This window comes from Salvia splendens, chromosome 3 (assembly GCF_004379255.2).
Source record: "Salvia splendens isolate huo1 chromosome 3, SspV2, whole genome shotgun sequence".
Lineage (NCBI taxonomy): Eukaryota > Viridiplantae > Streptophyta > Magnoliopsida > Lamiales > Lamiaceae > Salvia > Salvia splendens.
In genome coordinates, this window is record NC_056034.1 from 29,393,831 (window position 1) to 29,406,873 (window position 13,043).

At 39.3% G+C, this 13,043-nt stretch overlaps 1 protein-coding gene across 4 annotated transcripts; it reads right to left on the reverse strand.

Annotated features, from left to right (window-relative positions):
- Positions 1-15: 15 nt before the first annotated feature.
- LOC121795616 lies at positions 16-9,482 on the reverse strand. 4 transcript variants are annotated; one of them, XR_006049589.1, is made up of 25 exons: positions 9,285-9,482; positions 9,066-9,193; positions 8,642-8,726; positions 8,390-8,443; positions 7,916-8,007; positions 7,731-7,834; positions 7,189-7,264; positions 6,597-7,050; positions 5,759-6,073; positions 5,470-5,667; positions 5,294-5,392; positions 5,132-5,201; positions 4,495-4,622; positions 3,326-3,599; positions 3,023-3,246; positions 2,830-2,951; positions 2,588-2,705; positions 2,351-2,406; positions 2,164-2,257; positions 1,907-2,093; positions 1,692-1,763; positions 1,510-1,610; positions 1,363-1,425; positions 223-461; positions 16-86 (listed from the first exon to the last, which is right to left on the reverse strand). XR_006049589.1 is itself a non-coding variant. In XM_042194158.1 (25 exons), exons 1-25 carry the CDS (start codon positions 9,327-9,329, stop codon positions 354-356), a joined length of 3,177 nt encoding a protein of 1,058 aa, XP_042050092.1. In that variant the 5' UTR covers positions 9,330-9,482; the 3' UTR covers positions 16-353. The 4 variants fall into 4 exon arrangements, 2 of the variants coding, with proteins under 2 accessions (XP_042050092.1, XP_042050091.1); XR_006049590.1 differs by having other exon boundaries at positions 205-461; XM_042194158.1 differs by having other exon boundaries at positions 16-461; positions 6,597-6,886; positions 6,977-7,050.
- Positions 9,483-13,043: the final 3,561 nt, after the last annotated feature.

Sequence of the window (13,043 nt, forward strand, 5' to 3'; positions counted from 1 at the left end):
AATACTGTCCATGGATGAAAGCAAGTCGCAACAATGGTATAAATAGATAGAGCCAGGTAGCCAATTCTAATAGTACAATGCATTGCCTGCAAAAAAAAGTGGAGACTAAATTACTCTCACAATCATAATACTTAGCCATTAAAAAAAATCCTCATTCACTCTACGTGATATGTATATAAGCTCATTTCACGTATATGGGCTTACTAAAGATGTGTAATTTACATAAGAGAAAGAAGAGTTCCATCATCCATGCTGCAGACTGGTAGCAACGAAGCCAAGCCGTCAATATCCAGCATTCTCAATGGCGAATTTCCAGAAGCTTGCACCTAGTCCACCTAGTCAGTAGAATGCTTCTATATTTGATACCACTTCTTGTTTTCCATCGCCTTGACAAGCTCATTGGCTAGGGAGGCGAAGTTTTCAGCTCCGTTTTGTAGGTCTTCTGTTCGTCTACTAATTTTCTGCAGGAAGAAAGACAGGAGCCTTCTGTTATGGATGATCCCTAGCTTAGATTATTGAACCATCATTTCAAATTACCACGAAGAAATCAATAAATACCCAAAACTGGTTATGAATTAGCATGTGGCATCATGAAAAATCATGGAAGAACAAAAAAATCGGAATCGAAACAGTTTTTGTCTAGAGTTCAATATGTGAGGCCATTCCTCGCCCTGTTACAGCTCGTTTGCTTTAAATATAAAAGAGATATTAAAAATATGAACCTTCCGCCAACGTATATGCTGGGGAACGGCACTGGTTTTCCTGGGGGTGAAATGTGTTTACGTTTATAATTCTAGATTTCTAAATGAACAGAGATGTCTATCTGGTTCACCTATCACTATCATTATTACTATTAAGGTATACTTGGTAGGAGGGTATGACAGTGAAAACACACAAAGAAAAGTTCTGCCCACAACTAAAATGCGACCCACATTTTATTCAGTATCAGCCCATTGCTACAGTACACTTTTACAACTGTTCAATCTTGTGGCGGTGATTTGGCAGCGGCGGTGTTTAGGCGATTAGAATATAGAACTAGAGCTTCTTGATGTTGATGGTCTGTAGGCCGAGAAGGAATAAAAGGGAACTGAGGTAAGAGGTGATTAAGAAATAGAACTATAGCTTCTTGGTCGTTATCCTTCTAGTTTATCTCGCCTTTATCTTAGTCATGCTACCAAACGAACCCTCACTAATTCCAGCTTTTAATTTGGTTTATTTCTTCCCCTATTATGGTTTGTTACCATCTATTTGCTGCATTTTATTTTCTTTGTTTCTTAACTCTTTTTACTTGGTCATCATCTACCTATAAGTTATTAGTACAGCAAATTTAAGCTTAGGATCATTCTCTTGCAGATATGTGACCTCAAGCTTCTCTTGGCGTTCCATAAGCTTGTTTTTTGCTTGTCCAGCTGCAGACGAGGCATCCTGGAAATGGAAACACAGATCGATCAATAAACGATTAAATAGCCTAGAGGAGTGAGAACTGAAAGAACCAAAGGCATAAATTACCTCCGTTTTTCTGTATGTAGCAATGATCTCTTCCCGCGATCTAACTCTGGGTTTAATCTCCGCATCATCATCAAACAATTTTTGTCGTTCCGTTTTTGTGTCTGCAAGATAATAGAAATCTCTCTTATTCCAAGAGTTGTCCAAATTATAAACATAGCCAACCAGAACAGCATTTCGTATACCTTTATTTTTCTTATCTAATACATGGGATGAAGCAGATGACGAAGGCCCAGGCTCATCAATGTCAATATCATCTGTAAACATGTACTGTCAGCTACATGGGTCAAAACAAGAAAGAATTCTCACAACACTGCTAAAGCTCTAAGCAAGACAGCAGATTACAACATGAGGTACCATAGCAGAAAATTATTCAAAAATAGGCAGATATGAGTAAAACCTATGGTAAGCTCAATAGCTTCTGGTTCATCTGCTGTTGATAATAACCCTGGAATTATGTTCCTTTCGAAGATCTCTTCAAGGTGACCAAAATCAGCACTAGAATCAGAGTCATGATACATAGCGTTGTTTGGTTTTGGAGCTCTTAATCCTTTTACAATACCACCGAGAATGCCAGGATTAGGTCTCTGCAATAAAAAGTCCATCAGTACTACCAAAACTGAACACACACACTGAGACACAGTCAGCCTTCTTAACCTTTTTTCTCTTATAATCAGAAGATATACTGATCGCAGCGTTGGCAGCAGCTGCAAGCACTTCATCATGAAGACTGGGAAGGGATTCTGGGATCCTAGAAAATAAAGCCCTCATTCATTTTTTGCATTCTGATGATTGTATAGCAACCAATTAAGTACTGACGAAAGAGATAAAACATGAGTGATACCTGAAATCATTTTGGCCCTCTAAAAGGGAAACAAATGCCACTTCAGAGCCATTTGCCTGTGTGTAACATCCAATATGAAAAGACATTCTTATAGAGTGCATAACAGAACTACAAACAACGAATCCATTATGTTATCACAAACACTCAAGTTTCACACAGTTTATACAGAAATTACGTTTAGCAGAGAGACACAAGCAATAATTATTACTTGCAGAATAGGCCATTTATAATAATTACCAATGCAATGTGTAAGTTTTCGGCAGAGCTGATCATCCTTTCCAAGCTTGGCTTGAAGTTCCACCTTAACTGTGACAGTAAAGAAAATTCTTTCACCAATTCCAGATCAGGCAAAGATCTGCATAAGAGTCCCATTGACGTTGAACTTCAGGAGGAGATATCCAGAACAACTAATTATAAAGTAAAGTATTCTGATAAAAGCTACAGTCTCAGCTGGATGGAGTTCAAAGAAGGCAGTAAACCTGATCTCCATGTCTCCTGTCTGGTAGAATACTGCCAACCCACCCACATGATCTGTCCTGAACATAGAAGTCCAACAACAGGGCTTGGAAAGTTTGACTTTGTAAATATACTTGCTTTGGCCCTGATAAACCATATCATGTTAGAAAAACACAACATCAAACAAAAAGGAAAGATGAAAAATGTGAGACTTACTTGAACCACAGACTTTGCAGGGTATATGAGTAGTTTATCTCTGCAACAAACCAGAACAAGCAACTCCTTCAAGCTTAATGTAGATGGATTTTTATCTAGAGCATGGTCTTCAGTTTTACATTTCTCACTCCGTAGATCAATATTTAGCAAAGGCTCATTTTTCAGTATATCGTCCCTTTTCTCTGGTTTTTCATCTACAAAACTACAAGCTGTCATCTGGTTTTCTGAAAAACAAAAGGCCAGTAAGTGAGGGGGTTCATCACAGGAAGAGAAAATAAATCATTTATAATATGCTATACTTGCCTATAAAATGCAACGAAATTGCTGTTGATTTCTTCAACTGTATTGGCCTTGAGCTAATCATGCTACCATTATTGCCATCAATAACATATATACTTCCTTCCTTGGTTAATACGAATATAGACTCTCCTCTGTCTGGAATTATTGGTGCAGATTCACTTCTTTTCTTGGGCATTTCATACTCAAAAGCTTTATACGCTACAGATATTACTGGGGATGTTTGTACAGAGTCTGTCATAAATGCAACGGATGATGACTGCACATTTACCACTGCAATCTGAAACAGTACACATAAGCCTGTCAGAATGTATCATGCACATGATAACTATAAGTAGGACTGTCAAAACGTGAATCGGGTATAGGGATTAGGGAATACCCAACCCGATACCCGACCGGAAATCGGACACCTGATACCCACAAAACTTCAGGATGCTGGTCGGGACAGGGTATGGTGATATTAAGCTTTGCGGGTATACCCAATTACCCGCACAGCTATAATTAGTAATAAATCTCCCCCCCCCCCCACACTTATTTATACAACACTCATCCAAAACATAGTGCACTCTACTTCAATGTGGGACAAAATATGTTTAAATACCCCTATCATTATGATACCCCATTTCTTTTTTTCCTGGAGGCCATATTGGCCTATATTTATTTTCAATCAGTTTTCCTTCGTCCAGCAAACTCAGTGGAGGTGATCCTGGAATATGTGAATGATTCTTCTTCAAAATATATATTGATGAACTCCAATTCTCTTTAAACACGAATAGCAGAAACTACTATGCATATTCTATGCCATGGTTCACCCATTTATAAGATTTAATAATGGCTTCCTCAAAAAGATTTAACTAATGAAAACACCATATGCAATGCTCTTATGGGTGTAGCTATACTGCAATTAAAGAAAAAAGAGTCCCACATTGGTAAGAGAAGAACAAAATCTCCACAGCATTGTAAATAAATACCAATGGCGTCTTCTCAAAATAATCGAAGGGTGTGGGTATCCGAACCCATCGGGTGTTGATACCCGATGCGGGTTTTCGGGGTACCCGCGTTGCACTTCGGGTTGGGTTCATGTATCAGAATATGTGGTTTCTCCGGTGCGGGTACCCAAAAATTAGGGTACAGATGCCCATTTTGACACCCCCTAACTATACCTTATTACTTACTTGAGAAGATTCATGTACAATGATAAGTCTGGAGCCTTGGTTTATAAATTTTAGTGCCTGAACTCCTGATTTATGAAGATTGAAAACAGCTCCACACCTGGGTCCCTGAACTTGAGCAGAACTGCGAACTGCAAGGAGTCATGATAAATATCAAGCCAAAAAAGCCATATTATGGCCTTCATGAAATTGTCCTCTCAGCATGCCTTGTATATCTTCAATTTAACTTTGTCAAATAATAGGGCAAAACATAAAACACATAGACCGACATAACATGTTTTCAAGTTATAGATCTTTTTATCATGTCAAGTATTATGTTCAATTGTTAAACCTGATAGTTATGTAGATTCTCCAAATTCATGGAACTTAGGGAATAATAACATGGTCTACTCCATACTGCTTGCCACTCCTTCAAAAAGACCGGAAGACAATGTTTTTAAAGGAAAATAGCAAATGAGTTAGGAATCTCTCTTACTTAATACTCTCATAGTCTCATATCATACTGTCATACAAAATCTCCAAATATTGACTAGAAGCAAGTTAAACATGGAGGATATGCATGTCACCAGATTTGTCTCAAGCGGAGAACATATTTCTAGTGACACCATCAAAAGAAACTGCAAATCAAAGGTTAATTTACCTTCAGTTTTTGTTTCTGTGACAAAATGGATGGTTGTCTCATTGCTGCTGCAGAGTTCGTAAATTTCAACCTGCTTGAGAACAATCAAAGACAAGGATAGTGCACTAAGAGAAAGCTTGTTTTCTTTCCAAGCATGTAACAACTTTAAGAATAATTTCTAACCCGACCGCATTCATTTGCGACAGCTAATCTCAACGTGGAGGAGCATAAATCAACTGTCGTCAATGAGCCACCAGAATCAACTAGATCTTCACTGTTAACCTGTCATTCATCAGAAAAATACTCACATTATGTTTGAAGATTAACTTTATAGCTCTACAGATCAATTAAATTCTAACCTCATTTGTCAAAACACAAAGAGGAGAAAAAACTGGATAAGTAACATCCCATATTCGAACTGATCCATCATCATAGCCCGCTACATACAGTCTCTGGACCTTGTAATCTTTTCCAAGTGACAACGGATTTATTACACCTCCAGTTAAGGGCCACCGTTTATTTCCAGGCAATGTCAATGTTGGACTTGCTACAGCTATCTAATTATACACAGAATAGTCGGTAAGAAGTAAGGATAAGAACCATTAAAATAATCCAGGACGAATCCGGATAATGCATAAACATTATCACCTCCAATCCTAGGCCCCTTGTGCTTCCATTTACATTAAAAAGCGCTGCCACCGTAATCAAAGGATCAACCGTGGGTATGGTAGCTGGAAAGGTTACAGCAGAGACAGGTACATCCTTCCCAGGCTGCAACTCTGAGGAGTATATACGTATACAACCAGGGTTTGACAATACAAACAGAGAAGCATCTGTAGTACTCCCAGTTGTACCAGCAGTTGGAACAATAATCATATCAGCAAAAGAACCATTAAGTGTGAGGTCAGTACGGCCAGTGCATCTTACTGCTTCCATTCCAGATGACCATTCAAGACTTAGAACCTGCCCAAAAGGAGTTTCTGAGAATATCTCAAACTACTGACTAGTGTTATCATCAGCTCAAATTTCTGCTAGAGGAGATTGTATTGTGAATCTAGTAGGTGTATGGCAGACCAAGTAATAAAACCTCACATATGCAGAGGCATAGGTGGCTTCAGTTTGTATTCTGTACGAAAGCTGAGTCTACATTATTGAAATTGAAAAGAGAAAACTATATAAGTATAACCTAATTGTTTTGCATAAACTATTTAAGTTCATTAGATTGCTGTCATTTACCAACAAACAAAATCTTCAATCAATCCAAATATGTCGAATACACACCCTATATTATTCCAGATAAATTTTCTCTGCATATCATAAGACAGAAAAGAGAAAAACAAAAACAAAAATTTTGCAGGTTTCAATTCATATTTGGAACCCCCATGTTTGATAAGTCCAATAATTAACCTAAGAGTATCAACAATTATACTGAATAAATAATCTTAATTGAATGAAATATCTTTCAAGAGTTAAGATGATAACCTACCGTAACAACTTCCTCACTGCCTATCTCATCACCACCATAAATAAGAAGTTGACCTTCTCGGTGCTTACTGGATTTACTGTTGTCCAGCCAGTGTAAAACAATAACAGGTAGCCTCTTTTCAGAAGAAGACAACTGCAGCTTGACAACATTTGGGGACATCCCAGCTTCTTGGTTTTTTATGGAAGAATCTTTTGACATATTCCAGAACAAAATATCCCCGTCCACATATCCCATAGCGAGAATGGACCCATCAGTTGATGCCCAACAAAGAGCACTGATCTCTTTCTCATCTAAGTCAAGGGAAGGTTCATCGTCAACAATATCAGTAACCCCATCATTTGGGGGACAAACTTTATTTTTCAATTGCAGGACCCTATCACCTCGAACAACAACAGGTTGTGCTTCGACCACATCCCAGAGAACAATCATCCCACTCTCATAAGCGATCAATACCCTACACATATAGAAGCTTGTTAAGCATTACAGAAGAATAGAGTTTTCATCTTAAAGTTTAAATCCACCTAATACATATAGTTTCCATCAAATTTGGCAAGAGAAAATAAAAGAAAAACAGGGCATAATCATATCTTACCTATTTCCGGAAGAATAGGGTTGAGGAAGGATCCCGACTATGGGTTGACCACTGGAGACTGGGATTCCAGTTGCTTCTGTTGAATAAGTATGAAAAAATTATTTATAGATGGCACTAACATGATAGGGAAGCAATAATGGACATAAAACAGAACATGTCTTTCACCTTGGCTAACGTCAGTAATTTATCATTTTAAATTTTAGAATCAGTCAAAAGAGTTCTTAGTGAGTAAATGCATTGTAAAATAAATTATATTACATGCCTGTCTTTATTTTTGTGTGACAGGCCTTTTGGACCTATGAGGGAAACATGCTTCTGTCTTATATGCAGTGTCATGAAGCAGAATTAACTTAACTTTAACAGCCCATAGTCACAAATAAGCTAATAATTCCAAGGACTTCAAAAGAACGTTTGCAGAAAATAGCAGTTAGAACCTAAAGGTTACAAACTGGCTTTTACAGAACCAACAAGGCAAAATAAATTGACAGTAAGGGAAGCATGCCTTCACTTAAGTAATATTCGTGACTCGCAACAGTACTCACCAGCAAGAAAATCTGAAGATAGTTGATATGGCAGTCGCATAAGCTGTCCATTGTCTGCATCATACTTCAAAACAGACATCAATCCGTATTCATCACCAACATACCTAGAAAGTACAGATTAGGTCAATCAATCTCCATGGTGGAGAGTTGCAATATATAATAATCGACTTTTAAACTATTCATACATAAATGTAGAGCCATTGATTACAGAGAAAGCAGTTACAATGGAGTCCCACTGTAAGCTACATGCTATTGACCTCCTCTCTAGACTCCAAACCTGCACAATTATTTTCAGAAGATTCAAGTATCGTGTCAAAACTGCAATACAACAATAGCAACTCGGACTGCGTAATTGCGCTGACACTTTAGCACAAATATTGTTTCAAAAAAAAGGTTGCTTTGCTTGAAATGAAAGAACTAGTTTGGCAGTTAATCAAATCTATAAAGCTTAAGTGAATGATATTGCAATTATTTAGCAATAAAATGATGCTACGAACTGACCGATGTGTGAGAATGTAAAGGATTACATGAGTACAATGTGGATTATGATGTGTACATTTTAGTAAGTTCTAACACACTGAGTTGTGATTCCAGGTAACCAGATATCTGAAGCATGTTTTCAGTGACCAATAATGAAAGATCAAGAGAAATACGCATACCTGAATATCATTGTCGCTTGTAATGCTAACTATGAAGCCTTGATTCTGCAGAAACTGCAAATGAGAAGTAGAAAAAATATAATTTTCAAACATATTAACAACATAAGAGAGACACACGACAAGATCACTAAGTATATGCACACCATTAAAATGACATTCAATCAGCTCTACAAAATTTGAGAGAGAAAAAATTCCAAACTAATATGCCTTATAACAGAAACTGTTGGGATCATCCAAAGTCGGGAAACTGACCTCTAAGTATTTTAGAGGCAACAGTTTTGGAGAAATCAGAAGTCCTTCAATATTATCACCGCCAATTACCTTGATCCTGCCATCCCTGTGAACAAATACTATGAATCAGATTCACGAGAGCAGAAGGTATGTTGTTAATTGTTGCTGATGCAGGAAAACCAAATAGTGGTTGACAATTGACAATGATTCAATAATCTGCCATAATTCAACCAACCAACCAATCCAACCAATTAGCACAAAAACCAACAAGAATAGAATTAAGCAGAGACTTACCCGCTATCACCCTAAAGAGAGCTTTCACAGCATAATATACATCAAACACACTTTCAAATTCAATAGCAACTCAACTTACAAAATTCCTAGGGCAGGGAACAGTTAAATAAGAGAAATGCGAACTGATGAGGAAATGCAGACGCAAACTTACAATGTGCCGACGGCCAGTAGGCGCTGAATCGGATCAAAAGCGAGCATCGACGCCGTAGATGGAATTCCGTAGTGCACATTAATCCGGAAATTCAATTCATCCGGTGACAATGAACTCTTTCCATGGCGCTGAATCAAACACGCACACAATTCAAGTTCGATAAAATTGAGTGTGGGAAAAAAAAGTGAAGGTCAAAGCAAAATTAGATGATTTTGTTACCTCTGGACGATTAACGGTCTTCTGAAATAAGCGTTTCTTGAACATGGCGATGTTGAGCTTATCGTCGGCGAGGAAAGATCGGAGTTTGGAGTAGAATTGAATTCGACGTGAAGCTTCGCGTTTTGTTTGAGAGTGGAAAGATCACAATACATGGATTTTCACTTCTCGGTTTGTACGCTACATAGTGCACTCTATCGAAAGAAGACTTAGTAAGCACAAAAGTTGAAAGGATCACCTATGTCAATTTTTTTCTATACCATAATACCAATAATAAATTGACATTTGCATTAACTTTAGAGCATCCACAACAGTGCTCTTGTCAGCGGCACTTTTGTGGGCCTGCCCCACTTTTTCTGCCTGCTCTCTGGCAAGAGCACAACACCCACAGCTGTGCTCTTCTGCAAGGACGAGCACAATTAATTTAAAATTCAATTAAACAAAAACATTTCCATAATACTAAAATTCATTAAAAAACCACAATAAATATTACAAATTACAAATAAATAAAAAAGATATAATTAAAATCCTAAAAATTAAAAATTACATAATTAAAATACTAAAAATTAAAAATTACATAATTAAACTCCTAAAAATTAAAAATTACATAATTATTGGCTAATATTACCCAAGGAAGACTACTCATCCGGCGGCACTAACCCCAATTGTTTTTGGAGACCCAATATCGTGGTCTCGTGCGTTTGAAGTTGCGTGGGGGTGATAGTTGACCTATTGGTCATATTGAGTTGGTGTAAGAGCATCCACAACAAGTTGTTCGGGGGTGGAGGTGGCACATAGGGAGCGGGGGCAGATGGAGTCGCGGCGCGACGGCGGTCGGCCGCCGCCTTCTTCCTTCCTTGCGGTCGGCGTCGGGAACCGCTTGGTTCGGCGTTGGGCTACCCAAGTTAGCTCCGGCGAGTTGGCTAGCCACTTCTTCGGAGCCGGCGTCGGATAAGGATACCGACCTTGACCGTTTGGAGGAGCAGCTAGAGGAGGATGTTACCCTCCCATATACTTCAGGTGGAACCGCGTTTCTTGCTTAGTGCGGCAGTGATGATGTCGACCTCGCTCTGGCCGCTCCCAGCATTTCGCGTCTCCTGGAGGAAATAGCCATTGAACTTGCCAATTTCTTCGTTGGCTCGGCCGATGCATTGCGCACCATACTCTCGTTGCGCTTGATCGTTCCCGGCGGGCGATTTGCATTGTACCGGCGAGAGACGCGCCACTAAAAGTGATCGCCGGATTGGTTCGTGCCAACCGCCGCATCTTCGGAGATTTCGAAGTACGCCTTGAACAATTTAACAATCTCCGTCGGAGTGTACGGTGTCCGGACACCGCTACGAGTAGGAGCCGGCGGAGTTTGGGAGAGGGCGGTCGGCCTAGGCTCCGGTGTCCACCTGTATCGCCCTTGGGAGGCACCTTGGTCGTCGATAGGGTATGGCCGGTAGCCACCCGGAACGGCCGAATCTTGGGTTTGAGGAGGGGCCGAATATTACGTTTCTGGACTAGGAAACGGTTGTCCACCAAACCATTCGGGGTTCCAACCGTGAGAGGGAGGGTGGTCATCGCCTTGGCCGGACATTGTTATGTTGTAGGGTATGAGAGAAAGAAGATGAAAATGGATATGAGAGAATGAAGAGGAGAATGGATATTGGAGAATGAAGATGGGAATTGTGTAGTTTGATGTGAATTTTTTGGTGTGAAAGTGGGGGTATTTATAGATGAAAGTGTGTATTTTTGGGGGAAAAAAGTAAAAAAAAATTAAAAAGGTGTAAAAAACGGTAATAAACGGATATATTTTTTTTGGGAAGTGAATTTTTTTTAATTTTTATCGATTTTGTTAATTAAAAACCGATTTCAAATAAACAAACATTTAAAGGCAACGGCTATGCCGTTGCCCAATCGCCCAACACCACGTGTCCTGCTCGCTGGCGCGGCGCGAGCGCAGCGGCTGCGAGACACCACCGTGCCAGCGGCGCGGACGGACGCCGGCTCTTCCGCCACCGTTGTGGATGCTCTTAAGAGCATCTTCAAGGGAATGGAGTAAAGTCATGTAACTACTATATTTACCTTTTCTCCATGAGAAATCATTCTTTACGGGAAGAGGTATTTGAGAAGGTATTATATCTTTCTTATTTTAAAGAGTTATCTTTACATCTCCATCAATGGAGAGGTAAAATCTAATAACTACCATATTTGTCTTCTTTTCATGAAAACAATTCTCCAATGGAGTAGGCATTTGAGAAGGTAATACACTTTATAATATTTTTTTGATGCATTTTGTACTATTATTTTATTTTTTTTAAATGATTTACCTTTCTATATACCTTTTTCCTTTGGAATGTGTTACTTTTTGGAATAGTATATTTCACTTTTTGAGTAGGTAAATAAATGATATACCTCTTTCATTTACATTTTCCTGGTTGGAGATGCTCTAAGAAAAACTTAAAAATAGCACAACCCTAAACGCGACAGCAATGCCCCAATAGTAGTAGGATCAGCCAGTTGTAATCCAAGCGTCCAACTTCCCGAAAGCATATCAAAACTTAGGGGTTGTGATAGGTTAGGGAGAAAGTTATCATTGGTGGCGACGACAGATTGATGGGGGTCCTTTGCAAGATGAAGGGGGTGACATAAGAGTGTTCACAATGGTGGCTCGGCCACCATTTGTGGCTATCTTGTGGCCTTTACAATGGTAAAATGAATAAAAATAATAGGGCCACGAAATGTGGCCTCTCTAAAAAACAAAATTAATTTGTTTGCTTTTTTAATAATATTTTTTAATTTATGTCTAATAAATTTTATTAGTCTTTAAATTTATGATATTTATAAATTTAATTAAAATAAAATAATTTGGATTGTAAACAAAAAAAATTCACAACCTAAAAAAAATGTAACAATAATTTCGTTGTATTATATTAAAGTAGGAAAATTATACAACGAAAGTGACCTAGTTTAAAAAAAACAACCCGGAAACCCAAAACCCAAATCACTCTGCGGCGCTCCTTCTACGGTTCCAGACCTCTTCAACCATATCAGCTTGCAATGATGAATGCGATATTTGGCTCCGCATATCGGTGTACCGTTGGATCAAGTATTCATTACTACGTTGTACACCCATCTGCAGGGGCTCCATGGCAGTACCCGAGCTCGAACTAGCACCATCTTCCGGTGTCCAACGCTCTGCAGGAAATCCTTCGTCATCTATTATCATATTGTGCAATATGATTCATGCAGTCATGATGTCTGCGACATCATTTTCGTGCCATTGTCGAGCCGGGCACTGTATAATTGCCCATCGCGCTTGGAGTACACCAAAAGCTCGCTCAACATCCTTCCTAGCACCCTCTTGTTTTTTCGCGAAGTAGGTTTTCTTCGGCCCAACGGGTTGTCGGATCGTCTTCACAAACACGGGCCAGCGAGGGTATATCCCGTCGGCCAAATAGTACCCCATGTTGTACTGAGTGCCGTTGGCCATGAATCTAACTTGCGGACCCTCACCCAGGCTCTCGTCATTGAACAGGTGGGACGATCGTAGAACGTTGATGTCGTTGTTCGATCCAGCGACCCCAAAATACGCGTGCCAGATTCGCAAGCGGTAATCAGCAATTGCTTCAAGAATCATCGTGGGATGTCGGCCTTTTAAACCAGAAGTGAATTGCCCCTTCCAAGCCACCGGGCAGTCCCTCCAGTCCCAGTGCATGCAATCGATGCTCCCCAACATCCCTGGAAAATGATGTACAGTCCCGTGCATATCCATCA

Coding starts and splice junctions, on each gene's coding strand:
- LOC121795616 (XM_042194157.1), bottom strand. CDS start 9,329: ATGTTCAAGAAACGCTTATTTCAGAAGACCGTTAATCGTCCAGAG. Junction 9,194..9,284: donor AGACCGTTAATCGTCCAGAG/GTAACAAAATCA, acceptor TGTTTGATTCAG/CGCCATGGAAAGAGTTCATT. Junction 6,074..6,596: donor GCAGTGAGGAAGTTGTTACG/GTAGGTTATCAT, acceptor CCTTTTGGGCAG/GTTCTAAGTCTTGAATGGTC.